Here is a 17,897-nt window from a genome sequence, read left to right as displayed (position 1 = left end):
GGTTCGGCAAATCTTGCCTACGTCCTCGGGCACTACCAAATATATTTCACTCCAAAATACAAGTGAAACTTTACAAATAGGGAGAGAGAACAATGCCTTAAGTAGAGAATGGCAAATGTGGGATGATGAGAATGAGCAATGGTTGGCCTATTTATAGTTGAGATTCAAGGGCCACCTTGCAAAGTCACTATTCACTTAGGGACCAAAAATTGCTATTTTCCCATGCCCAACACTAAATAAATATTTGGTGCCCATAACTTTGACCTTTCCAAAGTATGGGTAGGTATGGGAAAGGTATGGGCAAGGTATGGGGTATGGGTATATTCTAATAATCTCCACCTTGAAGATTTGATTAGGATAATCTTATCTTCACACAATTCTTTCTGCTTTTGACAACAATACTTGATAGTGCCTTCTTCAACTGTTAAACTTGCAGGATATTAATCAAGTTCAAACAATGTTCGAACTTGGTTGCTGTTACCACCTTGGTCATCATATCTGCGGGATTATCTGCAGTCTTGATCTTCTGAAGACAAATTTTCCCCTCTTCAATAATTTCCCGCACAAAATGGAATCGTACGTCGATATGTTTTGTACGTGCATGATAGACTTGATTCTTTGCTAAATGAATAGCACTTTGACTATCACAATACACGTTAATATGCTCCTGAACCAACCCCAAGGATTTAGCCATACCTTGTAACCAAACAGCCTCCTTTACAGCCTCTGTTACAGCCATGTACTCGGCTTCTGTGGTTGACAATGCAACTGTAGACTGTAGTGTAGACTTCCAACTTATTGGTCCTCCAGCAAGTGTAAACACATAACCGGTGGTTGATCTTCGCTTGTCCAAATCACCGGCATAGTCAGAATCAACGTACCCAATAACACCTTTACCAAGTGTACTATCCTGCTTGAACAGTAATCCAACATCCACGGTCTTCTGAATATACCGTAGAATCCATTTCACAGCTTGCCAATGTCCTTTTCCAGGATTATGCATATACCTGCTCACTATACTAGCTGCCTGTGAAATGTCGGGTCTTGTACACACCATTGCATACATCAAGCTACCCACTGCATTAGAATACGGAACTTGCAACATGTATTCTTGTTCCGTATTCGTCGAAGGAGATAGTTGTGCAGAAAGCTTGAAATGAGAAGCCAACGGGGTACTTACAGGTTTGGTCTGCTCGTTCATACCAAACTGCTGTAGTACTTTCTTCAAATACTGCTTCTGAGACAAGCTAACTCTGCCATGAGCTCTATCTCTACATATTTCCATGCCGAGAATCTTTTTAGCTTCTCCTAGATCTTTCATCTCAAACTCGAGATTGAGTTGAGTCTTCAATCTTTCAATCTTAACTTTGCTCTTAGATGCTATTAGCATATCATCAACATATAAGAGCAAGTATATGAAAGTTCCTTCTTGTAGCTTCTGAAAATACACGCAATGATCAAATTTACTTCTTGTGTACCTTTGCCCTTTCATGAACTGATCAAATCGCTTGTACCACTGCCTCGGAGATTGCTTCAATCCATAAAGCGACTTTGTCAATTTGCAAACCCAATTTTCTTTTCCAGCAACATTGAATCCATCAGGCTGAGTCATATAGATTTCCTCTTCCAAATCACCGTGTAAAAATGCTGTCTTCACATCAAGCTGAACTAGTTCAAGATCGTATTGCGCAACCAAGGCTAGCAAAATTCGAATAGACGAATGCTTCACAACTGGAGAAAACACTTCATTGTAGTCTATTCCTTCTTTCTGAGCGTAACCCTTTGCTACCAATCTAGCCTTGTATCGAATTTCATTTTTACCAGGAAATCTTTCCTTCTTTGCATATACCCATTTGCATCCAATTGCCTTCTTTCCCTTGGGCAGTCTCACCAACTCCCAAGTCCTATTTTTATGAAGAGACTGCATTTCTTCATTCATAGCTTGCTTCCACTTTACACCATCAGAGTTACTTATTGCTTCTGTGTAAGTGGAAGGAACATCATCATCTGCAATTGGAAGTGCATAGGCCACCATATCGTCAAAGCGAGCAGGCTTACGAATCTCTCTTCTTGGCCTCCTATATGCAATTGAATCTTGTTGCTGTAGAAGTTCTTGGGTCGAAACTTCTTCATCATTTGTTCTTTCAATATTAGCTGGATCATCATTAACCTTTTCAAACTCCACCTGCTGCAAAGTACTACTGGTTTTGTCATCCTTTTGTGAATCCTCGTTCTTCATCATGGTTGATTCATCAAAAGTTACATCTCTACTGAAAACAATCTTCCTTGTATCAGGACACCAGAGACGGTATCCTTTTACACCACCAGTTATACCCATGAATAATGCTTTCTTTGCTCTTGGGTCTAACTTAGATTCTTTTACATGATAATATGCAGTGGAACCAAAAACATGTAAAGAATCATAATCAGTAGCAGGTTTACCAGTCCACATCTCCATCGGAGTTTTTTCATTTATTGCAGCTGATGGCAATCGGTTAATTAGATGGCACGCATATGTAACTGCCTCAGCCCAAAATTCCTTGCCCAATCCAGCATTGGACAACATACATCGAACTTTCTCCAGTATAGTCCGATTCATGCGTTCTGCCACCCCATTCTGCTGTGGTGTATCTCGAACAGTGAAGTGTCGCACAATGCCCTCATCTTGACATACTTGTAGAAATGGATCATTTTTGTACTCAGTACCATTATCTGATCGAAGTCGTTTGACCTTTCGACCTGTCTGAGTCTCCACCATCTTCTTCCACTTCAGAAATGCATTCAAAACTTCATTTTTTCTTTTCATTAGATACACCCATACTTTTCTTGAATAATCATCAAGAAAAGTGACAAAATAGTGCATACCTCCCAAAGAAGCCACTTTGGTAGGTCCCCACACATCACTGTGAACATAGTCCAGAATTCCTTTCGTATTGTGAATTGCTGAACCAAATTTTACCCTCGTCTGCTTGCCCAGAACACAATGTTCACAAAATTCCAATTTGCAAGAATTTGCACCTTTCAACAAGCCTTGCTTCGCCAAAGTCTGCAAAGCTTTTTCACCAGCATGTCCCAATCGCCTATGCCATAACCTGGTAGCCTCTGAATCTGCATCTTTCGCAGAAGCTGTTGATGTTGATCCAATAACTGTACTTCCATTTAAATAGTACAAGTTATTTCTTCTAGTGCCTTTCATCACCGTCAATACCCCAGCTACTACCTTTAGTAATCCATCTCTCAAAGTGATTGTGAGCCCTTTAGATTCTAGGGCCCCTAATGAGATGAGATTTTTCTTCAAGCTGGGTACATAGCGAACATCTGTCAGGACTTGGATTGAGCCGTCATGGTTCTTCAATTTGATTGTACCTACACCCATTGTCTTACAGGCACTATCATTGCCCATAAAAACAACTCCACCTTCTAGTTCTTCAAGACTAGAAAACCAGTCCTTATTAGGACACATATGGTAAGTACATCCCGAATCCAATATCCACTCATCCGTTTGACATGCCATTGCCATGCCAACCAAGCTAAAGTCTGACTCCTCATCATGCTCCGCTACACATGCATTAGAAATAGACTTGCCCTTTTGTAACTTAGGACAATTCTTTTTCCAATGCCCTTTCTCACGACAAAAGGCACATTCATCTTTGGCGGGTCTCCCTTTGGACTTACCCCTTCTACCAGGTTTGCTGCTGTGTGAACGACCTCTTACTGTTAAGACTTCTGCAATTGTATCTCTGTGATCTCTTTTATCTTTCTTCCGAGTCTCAGATCTATACAACGCACTACAAACTGCATCAAATGTGATCGTGTCCTTCCCATGAAGCAATGTGGTGGTAAGATGATCATATTCATCAGGAAGGGAATTCAACAACAATAATGCCTTGTCTTCATCTTCAAATTTCTCATCCAAATTTAGCAAGTCTGCTAAAATTTTATTGAATGAGTTCACATGGTCATTCATCGACATACCGGGTGCATACGTGAATCGATAAAGTTTCTTTTTCATATAAAGCCTATTTTCAAGACTTTTCGTTAGAAACTTTTCTTCCAGTGTATCCCATAACTTCTTCGCTGATGTCTCCCTCATGACAGAGTACTTCTGCTCTTTGGCCAAACATAGGCGGATTGTACCACACGCCTGTCTATTGATCTTGGCCCACTCCTTGCCATCCATATTGTCAGGTTTTTCTTCAAGGGCTATATCTAGCTCTTGCTGACATAAGACATCCAGGATCTCACATTGCCACATACCAAAATTATTGGTACCGTCAAATTTCTCTACTTCAAATTTTGCATTTGTCACAGTAGTCCTTGCTGATGACGATGCTGCTGCCATTTTTCTCCTCAATCCCAACTACTGTATACGTGAGCAGTACCGTATACGTGAATAGTTCCGTATACGTGAATAGTACCGTATACGTGAATAATGCCGTATACGTGAATAGTACCGTAAACGATCGTATTCCCCAAGTACGAACCTTGCTCTGATACCAATTGTTGCGCGGAAGCGTGTGAAAGAGTAAAATTATTGTACTAAAAAATCACACTAAGTTCAATTCCCAGGAAAGAGAGGTGAATCACGAGGATCACTTAAGTACCAAGTCTTTCCTAGCCAGAATATCCCTCTATCGTAATTTAATAGCACAATAAATCACTACAATCACACTCACAAAATATGAACATTAAATAGTAAAGAACACCAAAATTTTAACGAGGTTCGGCAAATCTTGCCTACGTCCTCGGGCACTACCAAATATATTTCACTCCAAAATACAAGTGAAACTTTACAAATAGGGAGAGAGAACAATGCCTTAAGTAGAGAATGGCAAATGTGGGATGATGAGAATGAGCAATGGTTGGCCTATTTATAGTTGAGATTCAAGGGCCACCTTGCAAAGTCACTATTCACTTAGGGACCAAAAATTGCTATTTTCCCATGCCCAACACTAAATAAATATTTGGTGCCCATAACTTTGACCTTTCCAAAGTATGGGTAGGTATGGGAAAGGTATGGGCAAGGTATGGGGTATGGGTATATTCTAATAAGGGGTTTCAATGCAATGCAGAAAAATTGAACTATGGACATGGTGTGTAAATTTCTATCTGCCCTTGTGTGTCCCTCTTTGTATGATTAGTAACATCGACCACCCAACTCTTAAGCTGGTCACCATGGTATCGCTCAGACGAGGATCCAGGTAGGATTTGAGAACTTTCGGTTATCCAAGTGCACATGAGCCGGAGGAAAGTTGTCTTTGATCTCTATGAAATGATGACAATTTGGTAGGAATTTTTGTTTTTCTTTTCTTGGAGGGGGTGATATGTGGATGCATTTTCAAACAAAGTTTAAGTTTAAGAAAAGATTTGGATGGCCCGGCAAAGTAGAATGAAAGGGTAAAGGCTTAGACAGGACAGGATCTTTCCCTCGTGATATCAGGCAGTGTTTCAAGATTTGGAACCTTTCCACTGCCGTATCAACGCATCATTGTGGGAGCATCACCTTGCTAAGCTTTTAATACGCAACAATATCAAGTAATTTTAAACTTGTTAACCTTTTGCCTTTGGACGAAGTGTGTGATAAAGTTAAAACTTCGCATAAAACTGGAATTCGAAGCTAACAGAATAGTTGGCAAACTCTATGATGTTGTTGATGACGAACACCAACACGTTTTAGTTGAGAAACAAAACTGGATGTGGAAAGAATCAAACAAGACCGACATTCTGGTCAGTCGTCACAGCCGAAATTTCCAATGAAGAAGAAATCGTGCAAAATGCGTCGGCACCTACCAAATTACAAACAAGGTAATCATATTGGACCAGCTAATAGATTATCAACTTCACCCATCTCGTTTTATTTTTAAAAAATATTTTTATATTATGTAAATAAAAACCTCAGGTAAATTATATCACAAATCACTCATTTATTGTCCTATTTCTTTTTTGTTACTGAATTATTGATTTTTTTTAACTTGGTCACCCAACTAATCTAAATTATTATTATTTATTCATTTTCAATAAATATCGTTAAATATCTTACGGATGATGTGGCAATTAAGAAATAGGTATAATAATAAATTTAACTTTCGATTTTTATATATTATATTGATTTAATCGTAATTTTTAAAAATTAACCCTAATAAAATATGTTTCTCATCTCTTCACCGAACTCTCATCACCACCAGAGGACAATGCCCTTCACTCAATTTCCTGGCTACGCAGATTCATCGATGTTTTCCTTTACTGCGAAGCTGAATTCTAGGCTATTCTCATTATGGATTGTTACTCTTCCCAGCTCCCTAAGCCTCCTTTTGATCGCTTGATCCCTGAATTCCTAGAACGCGCCGTTAAGGCTTTGGACATTAGTAACGCCGTTGCCAGTGGGGTTGACTCCGTTAGGTATTGCCAAAAATTGGTTGAGATTGCTATTTCAGCTTTGGACCAAACACCTATAGGGATCGCCATACCAAGCGAACAAAAAAGGCCTTACTTATGCTCCTCTCTTCAATGAACTTGAACGATAAAGAAGGCACTCATGTTAAAGCCACAAAAAGGAGTTGATCCTTTGGTCACCGAGGTGTTAACAAAGAGCAGGTTGTCGGATATTTTAGGTCACTTTCTTGGCAAGTGGTTGCTTGTTCGGTGAGGCAAAGCTCATGATGATGATGGGTGTTCCATAACTTGATATGATCATCAACAGAAATGAACTAAAAAGCAAATCGAGTGATGAAATTAAAAAGATTGATAGTTTGGTAAAAAAAAATAGTGGAGTGACCAAATTTAAAAAATTGATAATTAAATGATAAAAAATTAAAAGCAAGAATTAAGTGACCAGTAGTGTAATTTACGGCCATAAAGCTATTGCTTTCTTTTTCTCTCTATATATTCAATCTTCACTAAGTAGAGGGGACGGGGGGCGTGCTTTCTTTCTTCAGTTCACAACCTCGTTGAAATCTAATAAAAACTCTATATACTGTGATAGTTGCAGATTCATTCTTTTTAATCTTTCAGTTGAAATTTATTACAATACTCATTAAACATGTGACTTTGAAATTCAATAATTAATTTATGACCTATATTATTTTTATGAGTTTAAATAAATAAAAAAAGCACCGATCTCTATGACAAAAGTTTCAGATTTTGGGATTCCATTCTAAAATTTCCAAGACAGCAGCATCAAACTACAAAGACAATGTTTACTGTGTTTGTCGGTAAATTTGTATTTATTTTGGTTTGTCAGAAAAGTGAAGGGATACTGTCTGGTATGTGGTAAAAGGTGGTAGTAACAGGTTTATGTTTTTGGTTGAAATAAAAATCATAGAAACATGTTGGTGCTTGGCTGCTTGCAGCGTCACATTTAAATGCGGGATTCAATTTGGGTCAAAGTCAAATAGAGACATCCTCCGACTCCGAACAGTCTTATCTCTCTGGTAGAGACATTAGACGCACACATGCAGACAGTAGAAAGTAGAAAGGAAAGCAGATCATAGGATCCCAATCCCATCAACCAGATTTCTGCCACACCACGGTAAATTTTCGACATTTTGTCTCTTTCCCTTTGCCTCCTTCTCTCTCTTCCAAACAGATTTTAATATGAGTCGGTCCCTCCAGTCCTCAATACATTTTATTATTCTACTATTATTAAAAGAAGATCATGTTGAACATGCCAAAACCCTTTTCGGCTTTGACTTGCCCATGCCCATGCCATTGCCATGTGCAACTCTCCTGCTCTTGAAATGGGTCAACAATCAATGTATGATTCACAAAAAGATGAAACTGAAAAATGTTCCACTCTCATTCACGACCTATATAACATGGTAACGAAGAAGGATAAGTTCACGGCTTCCTTTCCAAGTTGGTGAGTTTTTTAATCATATAGTTAGCAAATCTGTTTATATAAACACCTTGGCCCGCCGATAATGAAGGCTAATTGCCATTTTATGGATATTTATACTTAATTTATTATCACATGAGTACAAAAATGTGTTACACAGATCATATTTTAATTTGAATCTTGCCTAACTTTTTAATTTAAAACGTTGTCCATATTCATCCTCTCAATTAACAAATAGTCAACTGTATATTAAATGCTTAAATATCCTCATATTTATATTGAATATATTTATTAGAATTTAAATTTGCAAAACCATATATACGCATATAATGTACTATACTTTTTTTTTTGTTATACCCTCCATCTGAAACAATGTCTTTTGATTAAAGTAGCATCAATCTCTTGCGTCATTGACCCTTCACTCTTCTCAGAAAGGGTGAATACTTTTCAAATGTGAACCGTCCTCAAGGTCATAGGTACCTACTTAAGCGTAACAACTTCGTATTAATTGAATGAATGGAGAAATAGGCTCACGATGCACGTCTTTCATGGATTAGATGAGGATAACTTTCTTCGTAACAATTTACTACGTCACACTAATGGACAAGAAGACCTCTCATCTTAAAGTCATTGTGAGCAAATACTCCATCAACAATCAACCTGTCCTTTTATTCTTGTTTCAACTCTTGACCTTTTTATCCTCCTTATTGTACACTCTATTAGCACTTTTAAATTATTAACCAGACAAACAATTTCATTGACGTTGGATCACAAATTTCTTGATCATCTTCTCATGACGTCTCATTAATGATTTTATTTGTACAGTATCTTTAGAGAGCCATTAATATACTTATTATTATAAGAAGAAGAAGGGGAAATAAATAGCTTAAATTCAAGCCAACAGTTCTTTTTCTTAATTGTAACTCATTAACTTCTTTAAAACCAACCAAAAAGAAGATTTGAAAGGAACAAAAGTGTAATATCAATTAATTAGATGGATATTGTAATTCACATGTAAGATTTAGTAATTAATTATGAAAATCATTAATAAAACCGTGTTGAGTCTATTGGCTTCCAAGGTAATAGACGATGATGAGTTGGCAAAAGAAACTTTAATAAATTCAAAAAAAAAAAATATGCAAGAGTAAGGCATATACCTTGCCTGTTTCTTGAGCTCCCAAACTTATCCGTGAGGTGAAGTTTTTTTAGATTTTTTTTATATTAACTGTTTGTTTTTAATTTTTTAAATTTATTTTTATAAAATGAGCTTTGTTTTATGACATTTGAATATTATTTAATAAATTCTCAAGGTCCTTTTAATAAATATTTTAAAAACAATATTTTTCTATAAAACATTTAAGTTATTTTTTACCATTTTAAATATTTTATATCTTAAAAAATTAAAATTAATTATATAGATTTTTTAACTTGCTTTCCATAAAACGTGTAAATATGGAGTAATTTTTGGGCCCTAATTATAATAGTAATATGTAAAAGGATTCATTTAAGAAATACCCAAAATAGTTAATCATACAGTGCAGCTAACCTTGTGCCCGTAGATCATGAAAAACGTAAATTAAGTTGTTTATATATCGTGTATGGTTCAATTTGGTAAATTGTGAATAATTTAAATAATTTAGTATTACATCAAATATGGATGAATGTGTTGCAAAAACAAAACAAAGCAGCCTGGCAAAGAATATTCCCATGCCGCGTATAAATTTGACTTCCCTTGAATTTCCCAAGCACTTGGTTCTTTTTATTCAAGTCCAAAAAGAAGTACAACTATATGCCAAGTCTTTTTAACATGTTTTCCAGAAATTAAGAGTTCCAGAGTAGATGCATGAATCACTATTTAGGATTGAGAAAATTATTACAAACAAGTGAAAATGTATTATGAAAAAGATGGAGAGGAAGATTGAAGCAAACACAGTAAAAGAAATGGTGAATTGTAAGGCTGAGCTAAAGTATATGTTGAGAGAGTTTTAGGAGTCATAATCACAGTGTCAAACCTCCTTCACATCACTCTTACGTATTACAAATTACAAATTTAAACATTAAATAGGAGATGTGAATAATATTATAAATTACTTGCATTGTTTTTATTCTATCAAAAAATTATGCATTATTTTTAGAAAGTATGTTAAATACAACAGTAAGACACATCGTACTCTCAATAACAAAACGCAAGTTTCAACCTTGTAGATGATATTGCTAGGAAAGTTACCCACAAAACTCGAATTAAACTGAACATGGATGATAAAAAAAAAAGATCAATATTGTTTTGTTAACACTCGTGAAAAAAATAAAAAAAATAAATGCTTTATTACAACTAGAAATCCTATCACACATGTATGCACGTGGAAACCATGGCTTCAGAAGATTGATGTGTGTTTAAAATAACATATAATTGTCAAGTGATGAAAATAATAGAATGTGTATAGCAAAATTAAAATGTATAAATAAGTCAATATAAAGACTTGGTTGACTAGAGTTTCTTCAATGTAATAGACATGAGTTGAAATCCCACCATATGCATATTATTATTATTTTTTAAAAAAATTAAAAAGATTAAAGTATCATTGAATAATATAATTTGTTTTAAATACAAAAAAAATCATTTTTGTATTTTACTAACTGATCTAATACTCGATTGATACCAATTTAATCAGAGATTTTATTAATTGTATAAATTACAAAATGCAATTAATATTATTGAACCCAATAAAATATTTCTAAAAAAATATTGACAAAATTATAAATTTGATGGTCACTATGATTATCCATTTTCTTTATTTAATTATGATTGGTATTACATATTGAACTCCTAGGGCTAGAATGTCAATAATTACGTTCTTAAAAAGTAAGTTCAAGTTCCCATTTAAAGAAGAATAAAAACTTAGATTAAACTTCTCCCAAAGTTCATATCAAGTTAAAAAAAAGGATCAATATTGTTTTATTATTTAAATAATATCATCAAGGGCTTTAATCTTTCCATAAATTATAAAACTAAAAATTATTATGTAATTTTTACCGAAAGAAAAATTATTATATAATAAAATTATACTTTAATCTTTCAAAAATAAAAAATATTTTTATTTAATTGTTTCAAAAGGGATTAAGTTATAAATTAATAAAAGATAAAATTTCTGGAATCAGATTGGATTTTTGTATTAACATTAAGTTAGTATTATTGTTATTACTAAATCAAGAGAAATAAAATGAAAAAAAAACTGAGAAATAAATTTCCAAAACAAGGCTTTGAATTTTTGGAAAAAGGCAAGAACGGTCCAATTAAAATGAATGATCCCAAATCTTGTAACGTGATAGGAGGAGAAGGCATGAAATGTAACATATACATTCTCGGCCAAAAAGCCAAAGTCACGGCACAATCAAGGCCACGTGCTTCCTGATGTCATCATCTTCACGAAAATCTCACCCGTTGGATCAGCCACGTGGAAGCTAGCGGTGACCTCCCACAAAAAATAAAAAGAAAATAAGGAGGTCCGGTCGCACAAAGGCAAAGACCACGTGTGCGATCGAGAAAGGTGGCGAAAGGCTCCAACGGTCGCATGCTATCGGTGTGCGGTCCTCTATGGGCACAGACGGCCAGGCCGGCCCTTTATCATCATGATTCATGGCCGCCGCTTTGGTAATACAACAAAACAAGAAAAAGAGTTCTCGGCTTCTAGTCTTTAGCTTGGATTTTACATACAAGTATTATATCTATCCTTGTTGGATTCAGAAAGTTGATTATAATACGGAATCGTGTTGGATATGGTAGTAGATGAAAATTAATGCCGTATCTCTAGTGAAAGCTACAAGTGGATAAGACTGTCGTTTAGTTTGGGGTCTTAGAGGGAGAATTTCATGTGAAAATAAGGTAGTAATATTTTATTTGGAGAAGGGATATAAAAGGTTTTTTCATAGAATCATTTGCCTAGTTTGCGTTATACAAGCATAATTATATGGTCCTATTTGTACAGATCTCATTGGGGAAGCTAGGCGTCTTATGCTTCTCACGAGATGGTAGGTGGGAGTAGTTGACATGGAATCGAGTGAAGGAACATCATTTTGGGTTTTCCATCTTAACTTTTAATCATCTCCATCTTAGATAAACTTCGGGGCAGAAGAAGAAATTTGTATATTTATATTCAGAATTATTAGGTTGTTGTAGTATGAATGTGGAAGAGCTAATTGTATGTGTTTAGAGTATAATTAGTTTTAATTTCAAAATTTATTTTTATTTATCAGAATAAAAACAGTCTCATCTCATGTTTATCCATGTTGAGATGATGGGGGTGTTAGTAATTAAGATGTGTGTATGTGAGAATCAATGACTGAAAAAGGAAAAAGATGGAAATGATGTGTGAAAAGAAGCCTCTAAATGAATCCTTAATTTCCTTACCCAAAAGAGTTAGGAACCTAATAATGGAAGCATGCAAAGCTAAGTCCAGCTTACACGCAAATTATTACATATATCATATCACAGCTTCCCATTCCCATTCATTTAATTTCCATTTGGATTTTACATTTGCATTTGCAATTGGTTAACGATTATAGTGTGCCTCTGCAATATGCTACACCACCCCCACGTGCACCTACTTTAGCTTTCTCATAATTTCTTTCCTCTCCCCAAACAAACAGATTTCCGATCTTCTTTTCCTTCTCTTTTTCGCTGGGAAGAAGGCTACTATTTTTCCCATTACCTATGCAATTAAATAAACCTACAATTACATCACGAATGAAAGTCCCCTCACTAATTTTATATATTATTTAATTATCTAAGCATTACATTAATACATACGTTATCTTATCTTCTTAAGCCAAATTCACAACCGTACACGTCCCCCTATATAATAATATAGACTAGAAGAGTACATGCTAAAAAATATTTTTTTATTTCATTTACAAGTGTGCTAAGAAGTCTGAAGAAAAAAAGTACGAGTGTAATGCAAAAATTAAATGTAATTTTTGAATTGTATATAAATAATTTTCTTTTGTATTTCCGAAACTTATTTCTTCAATTTATTCCTGCTATCCAAAGTATTGTTTGATTCACATGCACAATAAAGATAGGTATAGTTTAATTTAATTTAAATAAACAAAAAAACATAATTTTAATTATTTATACACCCAAACCAAAGCCAAGAGCTTTATCATTATGGGTTATGCCGTAAGAACATCACATGGGGGTGAACTCCGTTCACACTTGAACCAGTTAAAAGACCGCCCAAAAATCTACGTATGAAAGCCTCCACCCCACTGTCCGACCAACAATGGGGCGCTCATGCCTCATGCAATAAATGACAACCGGCACTGTTCAATATCCGTACAAGTGGTTGACCTACAATTGCCCGTCGATCCTTTAATAACTCTCTCTCTCCCTTTCTCAGTAGCCAAAAATCTCACTTTCCTTTAAAACTCTCTTCCTTTCTTTCTCTCACTAAACAAAGCATTCTTCTTCTTCTTCTTCTTCTTCTGTGGTGTGCAAGCTCTTTTTGATGAACAAGAACTGGAGTGTTTGATTGATACATGGAGAGAAAAGAGGGTGTAAAGGTGGAAGATGTATTGGGAAACTCATCGTGTTCGGTGAATGATTTCCCATTACAAAGTATATTTGATTTGAGCAGCAACGAAGAAGAGAAGATCCGGTCGTTAGGGTTCATGGACTTGCTGGGTGTTCAAGACTTGATCAGTAGTCCTTTATTGGAGATCATGGCAGCACAGCAGGTTCCCTCTCGAATGGCAACCCAACCACCCAATGCTTTTTCTTCCACGAAGATCGGACCTCCTCATGAGGTTTTCAATCAGCCTGCCACTCCTAACTCTTCCACGATTTCATCTGCATCAAGTGAGGCTGTTCATGATGAACCTGCTAAACTAGATGACCAAGAAGAGGACCAGCGAAAAACCAAGAAACAGTGAGTTCAACTCTTTATCTTACACTATTTTCTTTTCTTAAGAAGAGAGAGAAAGAGACGAAGATGGGTATTTTCCGTCTATGTGAGCCAGTGTTCCTGTTTACTGCTAAACAGGTGTCCCATTTTGAAACTAATTTGGATAAGAAATCAGGGTTTTGATTTCCATCAAAGTGATTTGAAGCTGATCATGAAGATTATTTTTTGTTGTTTTGGCGTTTGTGGGTTTAGGTTGAAACCCAAGAAGACAAATCAGAAGAGACAGAGAGAGCCGAGATTCGCGTTCATGACAAAGAGCGAGGTTGATCATTTGGAAGATGGTTATAGATGGAGAAAGTACGGACAAAAAGCTGTAAAAAACAGCCCCTTCCCTAGGTACTAACTTCAATGTCCCAACTTCAACCTATTTTAGTTCCCTCATTCTGTATGTTATCCTTTTCACCAATTTAGTTAAAATCACAGAGACAGGCAACTTCCATAGGTTATAATGTTTACACTGTTTAATTCTCTTAGGAGTTATTATCGTTGCACCACCATCTCATGTAATGTGAAGAAAAGAGTTGAGAGATGTTTCAGTGATCCAAGCATCGTGGTAACCACTTACGAAGGCCAACATACTCACCCCAGTCCGGTCATGCCTCGTCCCAACCTTGTTGGTTCTCATCTGAATTCAGCCATCTCCGCCGCAAGTTTTGGCATGTCAATGCAAACTACTCCATCTCACTATCACCAGCATTTTCAACAGCCTTTTACCGATAACTTGTCTCCTTTGAACTTTGGCCATAATGGGTCCCTTAACGCCACTTTTCTTCATCAGAAGCGCTTTTGCACCCCAGGGCCAGGACCAGGACCATCTTTGCTTAAAGACCATGGACTTCTTCAGGACATTCTGCCATCCCATATGCTGAAGGAAGAGTAGATTAGAACATCCATTACCTTTATATGTAATTCTCCACTTGGGATGAAAAGAGGTATAGCGAAATGATCAGTTCACTGGTATGTAGCTTTTTTTTTTTTTTTTTGCTGAGAGGTGGCATTTTTATTGAACAAGGAGCCCGATGCCCCTTTTATGCAAAGCTTGATTAATATTACTGTAAATTGGACTTGGTTTTAGTTTCTTAATTGGGTTTTTTTTTTAAAATGTTTTTTTTGCCACATTTAGTTGCTCTGGATATGTAGAGATTATGCACCAGGGAAATGGTTCTTTCTTTAACTCTTCTGAGTTCTGACCCTTTGTTTGTCCTATACCTTTGTTTTTGTTATTTTCAAAGGAATATGCATTGATTCCCGTATGAAACAAAGTAGTGCTTGAGGGCTAGGGTTCTTCAGAGAACAATTAATGCAGAAGCTAGAAAGCTTTCTATTTTCTATTTGTCTGGGAACCAGCCAAATCCAAAATGGTCGTAGCACTAATGAGGCCCTGCAAAAAAAAAAAAAAGGGGGGGGCGGGGTTAGAATTTAGTGAGAAAGAATATGAATGTGCAGTAGCTAAATATGCTTGAGTTGGGTTGGGGCAGATGGAACAATAACTCGAGATCGACTTGCATAATAATAACTCTCCTTTTCTTGCGTCTACATCTCAAAGATTTGGTTCATTGAATGGTGAGATGGGGGGATTCAGTGTATTGTTTAATTAAAGGGAGATTGAAGTCATGTTACCTATTCACGCACTATACATTACACATATATATGGAGCAATGATTCTTTTATTCTAATTATATTATGGGGTCTGAATTGAACATCGCTATCGACAGCTTCTTCGCGGTTGTATATGTGATGTCTACTGGGCATGTGAATATTAGTCACTGTTAAAGAATAATATTGTCGCCAGTGCCAGGTTGATTATTGGGAAAGAAATGGTACTGAATACAAAAGGGAAAATCAGTTGCCTTTCTAGGGTATAGATAGCATAAAGAATAACGTCGAGATAATCCATTCCGTGATCGCTAGGGCCTACTGCCGCCCCCCAACCCAGGACATAATCCCCACTTTTATCCTGCTTAACAGATATTTGTTGCAGCAACATAGGAGCGAATACAACAGGTAAGCTATAGTCTTGAATGTTGGAAACATGATTAACCTCGGCCATTCGGTCATCTAAGTTGAAACCTAAACTTATCCTTGGGCTGCAATCATTTCATATGTTACCAAAGGGTGAAAACATGACGTTGCCTAATGTTTATGGCGCAATAAGAAATTGCTATGTTGTAACAACCTAAAATATGAGGAACCAATCTTGGCCTGACAGCAGCGAACATAGACCAACAGCTCTTTAATTCAATTTCACTTCGAAAGTCTATACTATACTATTATTTATGTATTTTATTGAGTCGGCATCACCCTCAATCGAGTCATCAATTTGGTTAAAAAGTTATGAGAATGTCCTTCCATAATTAAAACAAATAATATTATTTGGGATATTTTAATCTTTTCACTTAAAAATCAATAAAAATCAACAAAATTAAGTTCTAAAAAGATGGAATTGGTCAGGTTGAAGTGCGGTTTTGAGAATGGGACATTGGGGCGATAGGTTCTAGAGGAGCGTTATCATTGGGCTGGAAAGGGAATTCTTTGGTCAAGCTTAAGAGTTTCTCCTCTTTTCGCATTGACGTTGAGGTTCATGATAATAAATGCGGTGACACTTGGCGGTTAACGGGGTTCTATGGGAATCCGAATGAAAGGTGTATAGGTGCTTCTTGGGATTTGCTTAGACAGCTAAGCTACGACCACTCTATTCCTTGGGTTGTTTTGGGGGATTTTAATGAGATTGCAAATTCTTTTGGGAAGAAAAGAGGTCGCCTTAGGTCAGAACGTCAGATGATGGAATTCCGTACGGCGTTAGAGGATTGCAATCTCAATGATTTAGGTTTTATCGGCCGGTGGTTCACATGGGAAAGAGGAAGGTTCATATCTACAAATATAAGAGAGCGTCTGGATCGTGGAGTTGCTACGTTAAATTGGGTGAATCTCTTCCCAAGTTATCAGGTTGAACACTTAAGTCATTCATTTTCTGACCATTATCCCATTCTTCTAGATACCATGGGAGTGAGATGGAATGATCAGTGTAGTAATGCAAAAATGTTTCGGTTTGAGGCCAAATGGTGTTTAGAAAGTTCTTTTGAGGAGATGATTAAAAGATAGTGGGAAGATACTCCTCGAAGTATACCGAGTAAGCTTGAGAGAATGGGTCACCAAATGCAAAAATGGAGTAAATCCAGAAGTAGAGAGGAGAAGAGAAACCGGGTAAATTTAGAAGACAGACTGAATTGTCTTTATAATTTGGAACTTTCTGATAAGACTTTAGCTGAAATTACGAAGGTTCAATTAGGGCTTAATTTGGAGGCTGATAAGGAAGAGTTATTTTGGGAGCAACGAGCCCGAGCCAACTGGCTGAAGAATGGTGATCGGAACACCAGTTACTTTTATAAGATTGCCGTTCAACGTCAGTTTCGTGGTCGAATCTCTGAGTTAGAAGATGAGAATGGTGGAATGACTACATTGATCGAGGAGATTATAAAGATTGTTTCGGATTATTTTGGAAAACTATTTTCAGCTTCTGATATAGGTTTGGATGAGCACTTATTAGTAGAGAAAATAGTTACTGTTAGCATGAATGATAATTTGCTAAACCAGTTCACTGAGGAGGATATCGCCTATGCAGTAAAGATAATGGCGCCTTTGAAAGTCCTCGGCGTTAATGGGTTCCCCGCAATTTTTTTCTAAAGGTACTGCCATATTATTGGACCAGAGATTTCCCGTTATTGTTTATCTATTCTGAATGGTCAGTCTGAAGTAGGAGATATTAATAAAACACGCATTATTTTGATCCCCAAGGTTGATAAACCAAAAAATATGTCACAATTCAGACCCATAAGTCTTTGTAATATCGTTTATAAAATTATTGTGAAAGTCTTGGTAATTCGTATGAGTGCTATTTTGGGTAGTTGTATTAATGAAGCTCAAGGTGCTTTTATCCCAGGAAGACTTGTTTCGGATAATGTGTTGATCGCTTATGAGGTTCTTCATTCTCTCAAAATGAAGAAGAGTGGTAGGTGTGGGAATTTTGCGCTTAAACTAGATATGAGTAAAGCATATGACTGTGTAAAATGAGATTTTTTGGCGGGAATGATGAAGCATTTGGG

General features: G+C 36.3%; 1 protein-coding gene across 2 annotated transcripts; it reads left to right on the top strand.

Annotated features, from left to right (window-relative positions):
- Positions 1-13,092: 13,092 nt before the first annotated feature.
- LOC107912307 (WRKY transcription factor 23) lies at positions 13,093-15,066 on the top strand. 2 transcript variants are annotated; one of them, XM_041106004.1, is made up of 3 exons: positions 13,093-13,758; positions 13,873-14,130; positions 14,269-15,066. In XM_041106004.1, exons 1-3 carry the CDS (start codon positions 13,370-13,372, stop codon positions 14,672-14,674), a joined length of 1,053 nt encoding a protein of 350 aa, XP_040961938.1. In that variant the 5' UTR covers positions 13,093-13,369; the 3' UTR covers positions 14,675-15,066. The 2 variants fall into 2 exon arrangements, with proteins under 2 accessions (XP_040961938.1, XP_016695902.2); XM_016840413.2 differs by having other exon boundaries at positions 13,105-13,758; positions 13,987-14,130; positions 14,269-14,973.
- The last annotated feature ends 2,831 nt before the right edge of the window (positions 15,067-17,897 follow it).

This window comes from Gossypium hirsutum, chromosome D11 (assembly GCF_007990345.1).
Source record: "Gossypium hirsutum isolate 1008001.06 chromosome D11, Gossypium_hirsutum_v2.1, whole genome shotgun sequence".
Lineage (NCBI taxonomy): Eukaryota > Viridiplantae > Streptophyta > Magnoliopsida > Malvales > Malvaceae > Gossypium > Gossypium hirsutum.
This window is presented reverse-complemented; position numbering and strand designations above follow the sequence as displayed.